The sequence below is a fragment of the Notamacropus eugenii genome, chromosome 3, assembly GCF_028372415.1.
Source record: "Notamacropus eugenii isolate mMacEug1 chromosome 3, mMacEug1.pri_v2, whole genome shotgun sequence".
Lineage (NCBI taxonomy): Eukaryota > Metazoa > Chordata > Mammalia > Diprotodontia > Macropodidae > Notamacropus > Notamacropus eugenii.
Window position 1 is genome coordinate 346,660,549 of NC_092874.1, and position 12,078 is coordinate 346,672,626.

The 12,078-nt window shown below is 35.5% G+C and overlaps 1 protein-coding gene across 9 annotated transcripts in view; it reads right to left on the reverse strand.

Moving 5' to 3' along the window:
• CEP120 (centrosomal protein 120) overlaps window positions 1-12,078 on the reverse strand; it is a 104,741-nt gene that overhangs the window by 36,830 nt on the left and 55,833 nt on the right. For all 9 annotated transcript variants that reach the window (XM_072597175.1, XM_072597173.1, XM_072597174.1 and 6 more), the window contains 4 exons: window positions 11,394-11,543; window positions 10,402-10,584; window positions 6,417-6,513; window positions 6,031-6,180 (listed from right to left, as the gene is read on the reverse strand). In XM_072597175.1, coding sequence (XP_072453276.1) covers window positions 6,031-6,180; window positions 6,417-6,513; window positions 10,402-10,584; window positions 11,394-11,543 — 580 coding nt within the window. The remainder of the gene's footprint in view (window positions 1-6,030; window positions 6,181-6,416; window positions 6,514-10,401; window positions 10,585-11,393; window positions 11,544-12,078) is intronic.

A 12,078-nucleotide genomic window follows, 5' to 3' on the forward strand; every position in this document is an offset into this window, starting at 1 on the left:
ATTTTAAAAGTCATAACACATTCTGTTATGAGAAAGGAAAATATGAAGTCTCCAGTGAGACAAATAAATGCTGCTTAAATAAAAAGAAAGCATAGAAGACTGGACTACAAAGTAGTGTAATCAGTGCAACTGCACAAATATTCAGATCCCATGTAATTAGTAAGAACTGCCAAAGAAATGAGGTCTAACTGTAAAGAGGCAGAAGTAGCACAGAAAAAAAAACTAACAGGATCTGTGACCTAACTGTTTTGGGTATTTGCTTCAGAGATACAGAACACCTTCCATTCCTATTCATCCTAGAACTCTTGAACATGTTTTCCTACAGATGTACTAGCCTATATTCTGTAGGCCTTCCTTGTTTTCTTCCCTCATTCTTGCCAGGTAACCTGTCCATTTTCTCTTTATGTCATTCAATTCCTTGATAACATCCTTTACCCTTGTTTTTATCAGTTTCTCCTTAAGTTATAGCTTACACTAGCCTCATGGACCTCACAAATGTCCTCTGTGTGTTTCTCATCTTTAATTCTTTGGAGACAGTGGTGTTATATGGCTCACTATCAACACAGCAACACCCTGAAAAAGGGTAGTATTGAAAAGATGGGTCTTTACTTCCAGAGGAAGCTTAGGGTCTGTAAAGGGCTCTGTGATAATCTGAAAGCAATTTGCTCTTATCATTCTTATCAACTCTGGGCTCAGCTCCTCAGGCATCTAAACTAACAACTCTGAACAAGCTTAAATGGTGTCCATTCAAATGTATATTGAAATTTAGGCAAATGGCAATCTCTTTCAGGATTCTCTGCTGTGCCCTGGGGCTTGATGGAATGAATGATATAATGTGATCCAAAACAGAAGTATCTAAAGCAAAAGTGTCAAATAGGGCCCCCAATGCTCCCTCAAAACCAAATCAAAGGTTCAACAGAATAAAAATACAATACAATATAAATAATATTAATTTGTGGTTTTCTAAGTCAATATGTGCCCTATTATAGGGAATTGTTTCTATTTGAGTGTAATAGAGGATCAGGCACAGGGAATCCATCTTCTCCTTCAACTCTGCCTTGGATCTCTTCCACCAGTGGTCTACATTTAGTAAGACTACATCTCCCTGTTTTATGCTTGACCTATATTTATTATCAGAGAGTCACTGAACAGGGTTCTGTTGTTACATATTTTAAAGAATCTTCAAAGATCTAAATGCACACACATTTTTATATATAATATATACACACACACACATCCATATATGCATATATATGTATAGATACATATACACACACATAGTTTGCTATAAAAGAGGTTTATAAAATAGTGTTCTGTTCTACTACTTTAAGGACTGTTTTAATGATCAACAAACAATAATCAAAATGGGATTTTATATTCTCTACATTTTTCAGTTAATTTTGAAATGGTAGAGATGTGGTACATTACTGAGTACTGCTTACTAACTGCTGCTTATTCCTTTACAACTCACAGAGAAATGACTACAGCAGATTCTGTGTAGAAGGGAAAGGAGGCACATAAATTGGTAGTTATTGACTGGTGGTCAGTGGCCTTCTTTCCCCACCCCCTTCCTTGCTGAAACTGACAGTGAGAACTTTTCCCCACACCTTTGTTACCTTCCTTCTCCAGGCACCTTTTATATCATCCCCTATGATTTTTCTGATCATAGCAAAGTTACTTAATTTCTCCAAATGAATGAACTTACAATGAGTGTATTCATCTATAGATAGAAGTAACTCAATTGTGAGTTCACTAAAGGGCTGAAATAAAAGATATCTGTAGAGGAAGATACTAAAGGTGTAGAAAAAATCTCAGACCTCTCAATATTGGGGTACAGGGAAGGTCACTGACCAACAAACTGATTGTTACTCAATCAATAACTGGCAATCTATGTGACATATTTATAGCTTCTTTCCCCATCTTCATTCACTTTAGCTCCATTTCTACCTCTTGTAATGGCACCACAAAGACTGTGATGTCAGATTCTAAGTTTCATAATCTTTGATGGAGATAGCAATTTGTTAAAATGGCTTTTGCAGATCTTTTCCATTTCCCCGTTTGTAGCCCTCCTTTTATTTTCAAAATCCTGGATGCCTCTGGGAGGCCCCTGCCTAGCTGAATATGTTGCCACATTTTCTATAAACTGCTTTCTTTACACTGCTTGTCTTTGTTCTATGAGCTAACCCTTCTCAACGAGCATCCTTTTAAAAATTTTTTTATTTTAAATATTTCATTTTTTTTCCAATTACATGTAAAAAATGTTCAACAATCTTTTTTTAAAAATTTTGAATTCCAACTTCTTTCCATTCCTCTTGTATAACCTCTCCCCTCACCCATTAAGACAAGCAATTTGATGTAGGTTTTATGTATGCCATCATGCAAAACATATTTCCACATTAATCATGTTGTAAAAGAAAACACAGACCTCCCCCCCAAAAAAACAACCACCAAGGATTCAGACTCCATCAGGTCTTTCTCTGGAAGTGGACAGTACCTTCCAGCTTGAGTCCTTCAGAACTGCCTTAGAATAATTGAGAACAGAATTGCTGAGAATAGCCAAGTAAATGCACAGCTAATTATCATACAACATTGCTGTTACTGTGAACAATGTTTTCCTGGTTCTAATGTCTTCAGATTTTATAAACAAATTTATTTTCTAACTCGTACTGCATTTGGTAGCCATCTTTCTCCATTTTGCAAGTAAGTCAGATGACTCTTTTGGGCCCCTTGTTATGGCCATTAATTTACGTTGGTTACACTTCTAGATGATGTTGTTATCAGTGAGTCAGTTTGACCGTTGGTTTTTTTGTCGCTGGCAGCCCATTAGCATCTTAAGATTTAAAAAATGCTTTACCAACATTGCTTTCTTTCAAACTTCAGAACAACCCTGTGGACAACTACTTGGAGAAATTAAATAACTTGGACGTGATCAGAGAACTCATAAGTAACAGCAGCTGAACTTGAACCCAAATCTTTTCACCAATTTCCAGACTCAATCCTCTCTCTACCATACTCCAGTGCCTTGGTAGAAAGACTTCTGGACCTGGAATTGGAAGGAACCAGAGAGTGAAACCAAGCTCTGACCCTTTACGTGTGCTACCTTGGAAAGTCACTTTTTCTTCCTGCGCAAAATATAGATGGGAATATTTATAATACCTACCTACCACCCAGCATTGTTGTGAGCAAGTGTTGTATATAAATTTTTTTTTAATTGTGCACAATCATATTGCTTGATGTTCTATCTGGCCAAGTGTTCTCAGTGAGAGGAGACAGAATGCAATGAATATAGACTGCACCTTAATTTGAAGGGAAGGCCTGCCTTTTTAAATTTTAGTAGGACTGTGAAGGTCAAAATTTTTTATCTGAAAATATATCTGAAATTATAATAGGAATCAACAGCGAACAATCTAATATACACTTTAAATAAAAGTAGTCCACAAGGAACCTTGTTTTCCACTTTCTGTTTCCTTTTATGGCACTTAAGAAGAATGTTGGGACACAATACTAGCTATGCAAGTCACTTCCCCTTCCCATGGCACAGTTTCGTCGTCTATAAAATGAGGAGGTTGGACTAAATGATCTCTGGGGTCATTTCCAGTTCAAAATGTCTGATGATGCTAAGTTGGGAGACAAAGGTTGGAATCTTAGCTGTGACAATTATTAGCTGTAAGGCCACAGGCAAGTCAATTAACCTTTCAGTACCTCAGTTTCTTCCATCTGTAAACAAGGAAGAACAGATGACCGCGATTCCTATACTTTCTTAGCCAAACATTAGCCACGTGATCCTGCATAAATCACTTCACCTTTGGAGTCTCAGAAAATTTTCTAAGACTCTAAGTCACAGAACAGCTACACGGATCTCTATCAGTGAAGGAGGTTCCTGATTAGGAGTCCCACTAAAGAAATCACAAGGCCATTCCAATAAAAAATAAAAAGGACAAGGTTATGTACTCCCATATTATATAATACTTTCTGTGCTAGAACAATTTTTACAAGAGTCTCTTGCCATGTAGATTGGGCTAACTTTTCCTAAGGTCTTAACTCAAGCAATCTAGGCTAGCTTTTCCTCCAAATGTATTAAAACTGTTTAATTTAATTGGCCCAGAAAAGTAGGCTTGATCTACTGATGTAGCTTTCTGGGATCTAAATACAAGAACCAAGGCATAAAGAGTTAGGCGTTTTCCTTCCTTTAATACCATAATGGTAAATGAAAAGGCAAAAAACCGCACACTAAATTCTTGCTGAATTTCTTTCCATCCTATGGCTAAGTTCACTTCCTTCAGCTAATAGTTAAGATAATCTATACATATGGCTTCCATTTCAGGCTGAAATCTAAACCACATACCTAGCCTAAATTCTGGTCTAAAACACTAGCACTGCTTATATCACTGAACTGTTCTGGAGAAAGCATTGTGTGTCATATAGCTAATGAAGGCTTAATGTTATTAACATAAATGTGAATTATTAATTACTGGCATGATCAACCTGTCTTACATATGAACAAAATTTGTGGCTTAGATTTTGGGGATGCATACGGGTGGAGGCTCCAAAGCTCTACTATCTATGAAAATAAAAATACCTATAGGAAGGGCAATCCATTAAACCACTAGTGAAACAGCAGTCATTTTCACCTCAGTAAGAATGAGATATCAAAAGCAGAAATGGAAATGGGCTGGATGGGTAAAGGAATGGGGAGATTGCCACCAAACGAAAAAAGCTATTGAGAGTATCAAAAATAAGTTTCTGGTAGAGGGGGAAGTGCTAGATATGGAGTCAGACAACCTGGGTTCCAATTCTGGACATGCCACTTACAATCTGTGTGGCCCCAGGCAAGTCAAAACATCTCTGGACCTCAGCTGCCTCATCTGAAAAATGAGGAGGTTAGACTAGATGACCTCTGAGTTTCACTCCAGCTCCAAATCCATGGTGCATTCCCTTACTTGCTGATTCTCTCTATAGGTAACTCTGTAGTGAGTGATGGAATATGACCTGCTTAAATCACAGGGAAGACTAAGTCACAGGTGGTGGGAGGATTTTGCTGAATGGGTAGAATAGGAAGGGTGGAGCAGAACTGGGAGGAAGCTGGTGAGAGCAGTTAGACCAGAGGGCAGAGAGGACACAGAGCACAGGCAAGCCAACAGTTAGGCTTGTGTTGGTTTGTTTGTAAGAAGGCCCCAGCAGGTGGGAAAAAGCTTGGGAATGGCACTGTCTCCTGAAGGGCTGATGTGTATTGACTTCTTGGTTATTATGACAGATTTGGCTCTCCGGTGTGTGAGTAAACGTTTTTCTTCTGCCTTCTATATGGAGAGTCTTTCTATTTTGCGATTCAGAACTACACCGGCTTATTCATAGTCACCACCAATGCTGTGAATATTGCCTTGGTGATACAATGGTCAGGTCCAATTCCTGTATATTTAATACACACTAAATGTTTCTTTGTACAAATTTGATCCCAGGCAAATAAGTCACTTAAGATCTCAATGTCCTAAGCAACTCTCTGACACTAAAGATACAGAATTAGTGTAGGGGAGCTCTCTCACTGGGAGCTCCCTGCACCAGTGAAATCACAGGGCCTGGCAACAAAAACAACCAAAAAAATCTATGTATTGCTAAGAATTTTCTATCAGTCACTATGGCTCAGTTTTTCAAGTCAATTAAAATCTATAGGAAGACAAGTAGTACTATATAGTTATCAATATACTGGATTATAGTCAGCCACATAAACAGCTTACCTAATCATAAATAGAGCAACAGCTTGATTTTCTTTTTCACGGTACTATCATGTAGTTAGTGAAAGGAACATGAACTAATGATCAGGAGATAAATTTCTAATTCATTTACTCTTTCTGAGTTTCTCTTACCAATCAGATGTGGATAGCATCTCTATGCTCCCTCCAACCAGAGCTATTGTGAACAAGGAAATGAGACTGGATTTGAAAGTGCCTCACAAAGTCCAAGTATAAAAGTGCTATTCAAAAGGATATCATTAAAACATAGGAAAGTAAGAAAGGTTTTAAACAAATAAATAACCTGATTTTCAAAAAGGTCTTCTTGCATTTCTTTCCACATTTCCAACTCCAGAGCTGCTTTGTATTCTAGAGTTTCTCGGGGCTCTGCCTGTGTTTCGGTAACACAAAGTGCTTGAGGAGGAAGCGGATTTTTCTGAATTGCAGCCAAACCCTAGGCAGGAACATGGAGAAAATATTTTAACCAAAAAGGTTAAAATCAGGAATCAGACATCAGAAATATTTAAAAGCAAAAACCGGTATATAACTAAAAATATTATATATATATATATATATATATATATATATATATACATATATATATATATATAAAAAATATATATGTATATATCTTTTCACACATGCATATATTCATGTATATAGATATCTATACATGTATGTAATATGTACCTGGGCTGATTCAGATATCAGTATTTCACGTATTTTCACAAGTCCATGGTCTTCTAGAGTCAATGTATAAGAAAGATCTGCTATCCTGTTATTTGTCCTATAAATTAAAATTTTAAAAAAGTCTTACAATTTGTAATATAAAAATCCTAACATAATTTTGCTTTTCGTTTGAAATATTATTTGAAAGCAGAGGTTTGATGGAAAACAAAGAGCCCATATGCCATTACCCTAATACCACTGCTGCTGAAATTAGGGTAGCCTTTTAGTGGGCTCAGTGATTTCCATTCCACTTTAGTCTCTTGGCTTTCTACCCTTGCCTCAGCCTTTCCACTTCTATTTCAGTTTCCCTAAATGACAGATTTCGGGACATTTTGGACTCCAGGACAAGTCAATAAAATATGGACATTCCCTGGTACTCCTGTTATAGATTTCCCAGATGGAAGTTCCATGAACAATTTATCCAACTCCTATACAACAAATGTTACCTAGCACCATCTGGCAATCTCTACAACTGCTGATTTTGAGCTGCTTCTGTTTAAGGGATTCCAGGAAGTTACAGAAAAAAAAAGGAAACACAGAAGAAGTGAAGGGATAATTAGGCCAACTTTACCCAGATTCTCAAGTTTTTATAAATTATTGATCTTTGAAAAACCCTATGAGTCCATGAGGTATAATTTCTTATTACTGCTGCCATAATCAATAATAAATAAGACAATATAATACTGAGATTAATAGATAAAAAGTAAAAATTGAGCCATTATCAATTACTTATTTCGATGAATCTGCTATCTTGTCAATGTGCGTATTTCCTATCAGTGAAGGTCACAAATCTTCCATGCCTTCTTAATCTGTGTAATTCCTGTCTACAACTTTCCACAGAGGACGTACCCAATAAATTAGAGGTTCTGAAATTCTAACTAGACTAAACTCTGGGAAGGTGAAAATTGAGTTTTATTTATTATTTTATCTTCTCCCTAAGGCAGCACTCTGGTTCCTTTAATACTCTGGGTATACCAGGGTAAGATCTGAGTGGTCCATTTTCTTCAACCTGCCCTTGATAGAAGATCACCTTCCTTCTTTTCTGGTTTCTATGTCCCCTGCTAATACACTTTGTCTTACTTATCCCCATCATCTATCTTTCCATTTGAGTCACTTACAACTGTGATTCTAAATCTCCCCATCCAAAGACCAAGATGGAAAGATATGGCCTTAATAGGTTCAGAATTGTGGAACAATCATTAATCTGCCCATATCAGCTTGGAGATGAAAAGCAGTGTGACACTGGATAGAGGACTGCCCTAACAATCAAGAAGATCCACCAATAACACATCTGGGCAGTGTGGTCATTGGGCAAGTCACAGTCTCTCAGTGCTCTAGGACAGAGGTGACTGAGGCCCAAGTTCCCCAGTGCAATAAAAACCAGATTGAAATGTAACTAGGAAATGTTTAACAAAATAAACAAAAATACGACACAACACTGACAGCATTATTTTGTGATTTTCTGAGTTAATATGCCTCCTGCAAGGATCTGTTTCTCTGCTGTAGTGTGCAGTAGTTTGGCACTACTATTCTAATTTAAGACTATAAACTAAAGAGATGGAGCTAATCTACATTGGGGGAGGGGCTCTCCTCATCTGGGAGGTCTCTATACCAGTGAAATCACAAGTCCAGTTCCTCTATCAACTTGAAGAAAGACAGTTTCACATAGTAGATGACTTTAAGTCCTGCCTCTCTGTGATAATGGGCAAATCAATGAATCTTTCAGTGTCCTAGGCAAGGTTCTAATTTTTTTCTGCACTAGGAGTTTCCCCTATAAATCAAATTATAGCTCTGGTCCAAAATAAAATCAACATGAATGAAAATCTCCAAAGGAGTATTCTAGAGGAATCTCTGAATGACCCTAGTCTGTTTATTATTTCTACAAATGACTTTGCAAAAAGATGGCAAGTTTATCAAATCTGCTGACAAGACATAGTAGGAAAGTTATTTAACATGAGGGATAACCATCAGTATCCAAAAAGATTTCAAATATAGGTCAATCTAATAGGTCAAATCTAATAAAATTTGATACAGATAAATATAAAGTCCTAAAACTGGGTCAACCAACCCTGGAGGTAGAATGTATTAGAATTCTATCTAGATTGTAAACTTCAGGAGAATGGAGACAAAATCTTATCTAAACTATATTGATTCTGGGAGTGACATAAAGGACACACTGGAAGCTGGAAGATCTATTTGGAGGTACGTGCCTCCAAATATAAGTGGGTGGGAATGAAGGCCTGCACTGGGATGGTAGCCCAACAAATGCTTCCACAACAGAACTGTCAAGATTTGGTAACTGGTTAGCTATGAAAAGTAAAGGAGAGGCAGACCAACAGAGTAATATTGTATGGTAATACTTGTACACTAGGCAATGGTAAATGAAAAATTAGGACAACTGAGTGAAAAACCAGAAGTGCAAGCCTATGCCTGTAATCAGTAAGACCATTGAAGTCACAGCTGACGTTGTTTGGTGTTAACAATAAAAAGCCTAAAATATGTAACAAAGGCACTCACAGCATTCTGCCTGGCACACAAGTGCTTAATAAATGCTTACTGTTTGGGGAAAAAAAAAAACATATCTTTTCATAATACCTGATACAGTGTTCTATACATAGTAAATGCCATAATAAATGTTAAATTTATTCAAACTATAATTTTTCTTATTAATTATTTTAGGAACTTCATTATGTTTATACATCACTTCTTTGCATGATAAATCCCTAATCAAGCATGAAATGTCTCCAGCCAGTTGTTCATGTTTGCAAATATCCTTCCTAAAGTAGATTCTAATTCTACTGGTCAGTAGAAGTCAGTAGTAATACCAAAAGAAGTCAGTAATAACTACTTGATTAAGAAAAAACTCACTGAATTATAGTAACTGAAATGGTAATACAACCTTAATAGTTGGGGACCTCAACAAGCCTTTTTCAGACCCAGAAAAATCTAACAATATAAATGACAAAATGGTCTGAACAGAACTTTATAAAAATTTAAGATGCTGAACCTGTGGCAATTAATGAATGGGAATAAAAAAATAATATGCATATTTCTCAGCTGTATGAACCACCTTTACACGAATCTATCATGTGAAAGGGCAAAAAGACAATACAGAAATACAGAAAAGTAGAAATATTTAAAAAATCATCCTGGATCATACGTGCAATAAAAATCTTAATAAAGAGCACTGGACAAAAGGGATAAAATATGAATAGAGATGAAATAATGTTAAAGAAAGGGTGGATCAAAGAACAAATTATAGAAACATTAGATAATTCCATTAATAAAAATGAGACAACAGCTGGCATTCATATATGGTTTTAAGATTCACAAAGTACTTTATAAACAATATCTCATTTCATCTTCACAACAACCCTAGAAGGTAGATGCTACTGGTTCCACTTTACAGATGAGAAAACTATGGCAGAAAGAGTAACCTCTTTTGCTCAATGTCTCACAGCTTGTAAGCATCTGAGGTAGAATTTGAATTCAACTCAGTTCTTCCTGATTTCAAGTCTAGCACTATCCATTGCATGAGACAAAACAGTCTTAAGAGGAATATTTCTCTCTCTAAACACTTTCATCAAAAAAAGAGAGAAATAATAGATTGAAGAATTAAGCACATAACTAAAAAAATGAAAAGTTACAAATAAAAAACTTCCATCAAACACAAATATATATTTCATTTATAAGTCAGAAAAGAGATAAACCATTAAAAACAAAAAAAAAACTAGTCCCATCCTTTCTAGCTCTAAATCTATTATTCTAACTTTAAGTTTATCACAGAATTTTAATCCCCAAACAAGAGATAAGTAGGAGGAAAATGTATAAAAAAACAGTATGAGAGATTACTATACACTATACTAGTAATATTTTTACTTTGCATAGCCAGGATGAACATAGACATTGGAAGGTTACATTAAAATAGAAATGATAAAGATATTACCCTTGTGCTGCTGTAACAGGAACCTTTTCACTGTAAGTTTGTCGCCAACACTGCTCACCGTGAGCACCTAAAAATCGAGTTTTTTCTAAAGACAAAACACTTGAAAGCTGAATTCTTGCAATTCCTAGAAGTAAGTCTTTGGCCATTTTGTCCTTATGCCACAGTTCAACAAGCAGTGGTAATCTACAGAGAAAGAGAAAATGCTTTTACAAGAACATAGTTGAAATCACATAAGATAGAGATTTAACTTCACTGAATTAAATGAGTTGCATTTCCTTGGTTTATTTTGAGATAACCTTGCAATGTCTTCCTAATCATTTTGAATAAAAAGCACATGTAGCAAATATGAATAATTATTAATAACTGGATCTATATACCTCAAAGAAAAAATTATTTGCAATTTGTTTTTCTAATTCCTGGTTAAAGGTTCAAATTTTTAATTTTTCCCATTTTTCTTTTCAAAATGTGTAAATTTGAATGGAGTTTTGAGCAGAGAATGCTACCCCTAGGTAATTTCAACTTTTCTGTTATCTAGACATGAGGCATCTCCTCAATATTCCAGATAAAAAACTTGGGATATAAACAATCTGGATAAGATGCCAAGGACATACACGCACTTCATCAGTGACAGAGCCAGGAATTCATCTTTGTTCAGCTTTTCAACTCTACACATATACTGTTAGGAGTCAGCAACAGTACTTTTCAATAGTTCTTCCTCAGGTAAATCTTCTATTTCTGCTAATTCATCAATAAAAATCAGGGCAAATGAAATATTAAAAGTTAAAAACATCTTTATCCTTAAATAGAATACTAGAAGCACAACTGTTAGAGATTTTTTAAAAGAAAATCCCATCATTCTAAAAAATAAAATATTCAAAATGCTTTTGGTTCTTTCCTATGGGATTTCCTTTATATATGAATGCAAATTAGTAATTTTTCATATACAACACATTTATGAAACCTCATTCCTTAATCACATATATAGACAATACCTCAAGAAGGTATCCTGGAGCTGATGAGGCAAAGTAGCAAAATCAAATGCACAGTAAGACTGGGGAAGAAAAACCTCCATATTTTTCCGAACTTCTACAGGTGGATTGGTCATGATAGGAGCAGCACTTCCAAAGAATGGATAGGAATACCTAGTACCATATAAAAATTATGCAGATTGTTAAAAGATATGATTATAAGATGCAAATTCTAAGAGAAAAATCGAATTGGAAATAATAAAATAAAATGGAAGTAAAAATGAATAAAAAGGATAAGACTGATCCATCCTATATTTTCTTTATATAGGTCTCATCAACCTTTTGGATAAAATTACACTAACTTGAAAAGAAAAACATTTTAAAATTTCCTTACAACATAAGTGAATTTATGCAAATACATCAATAAATGATGTTTACTGAACATGAAACAGCATTAGTCACCCCTGCTTTAGTGTTCAAAAAAATTCCAAACAAGTACACTGGCTCTGGCATCCTGACACCTGTGCGTGTCTGAGTCTCAACAGTACTGATTCTGACTGTGAGTGTCTTAATCTGCGAGGTCTTAGTTTTCTTATCTGTAAACTGAGAGGACTGAGTTCAATGATTTCTTAAATTCCTTCCAACACTAAATCTATGATATCATGATCAATAACTATTGAATACAAAATAAAATCTTTAAATAAGCATA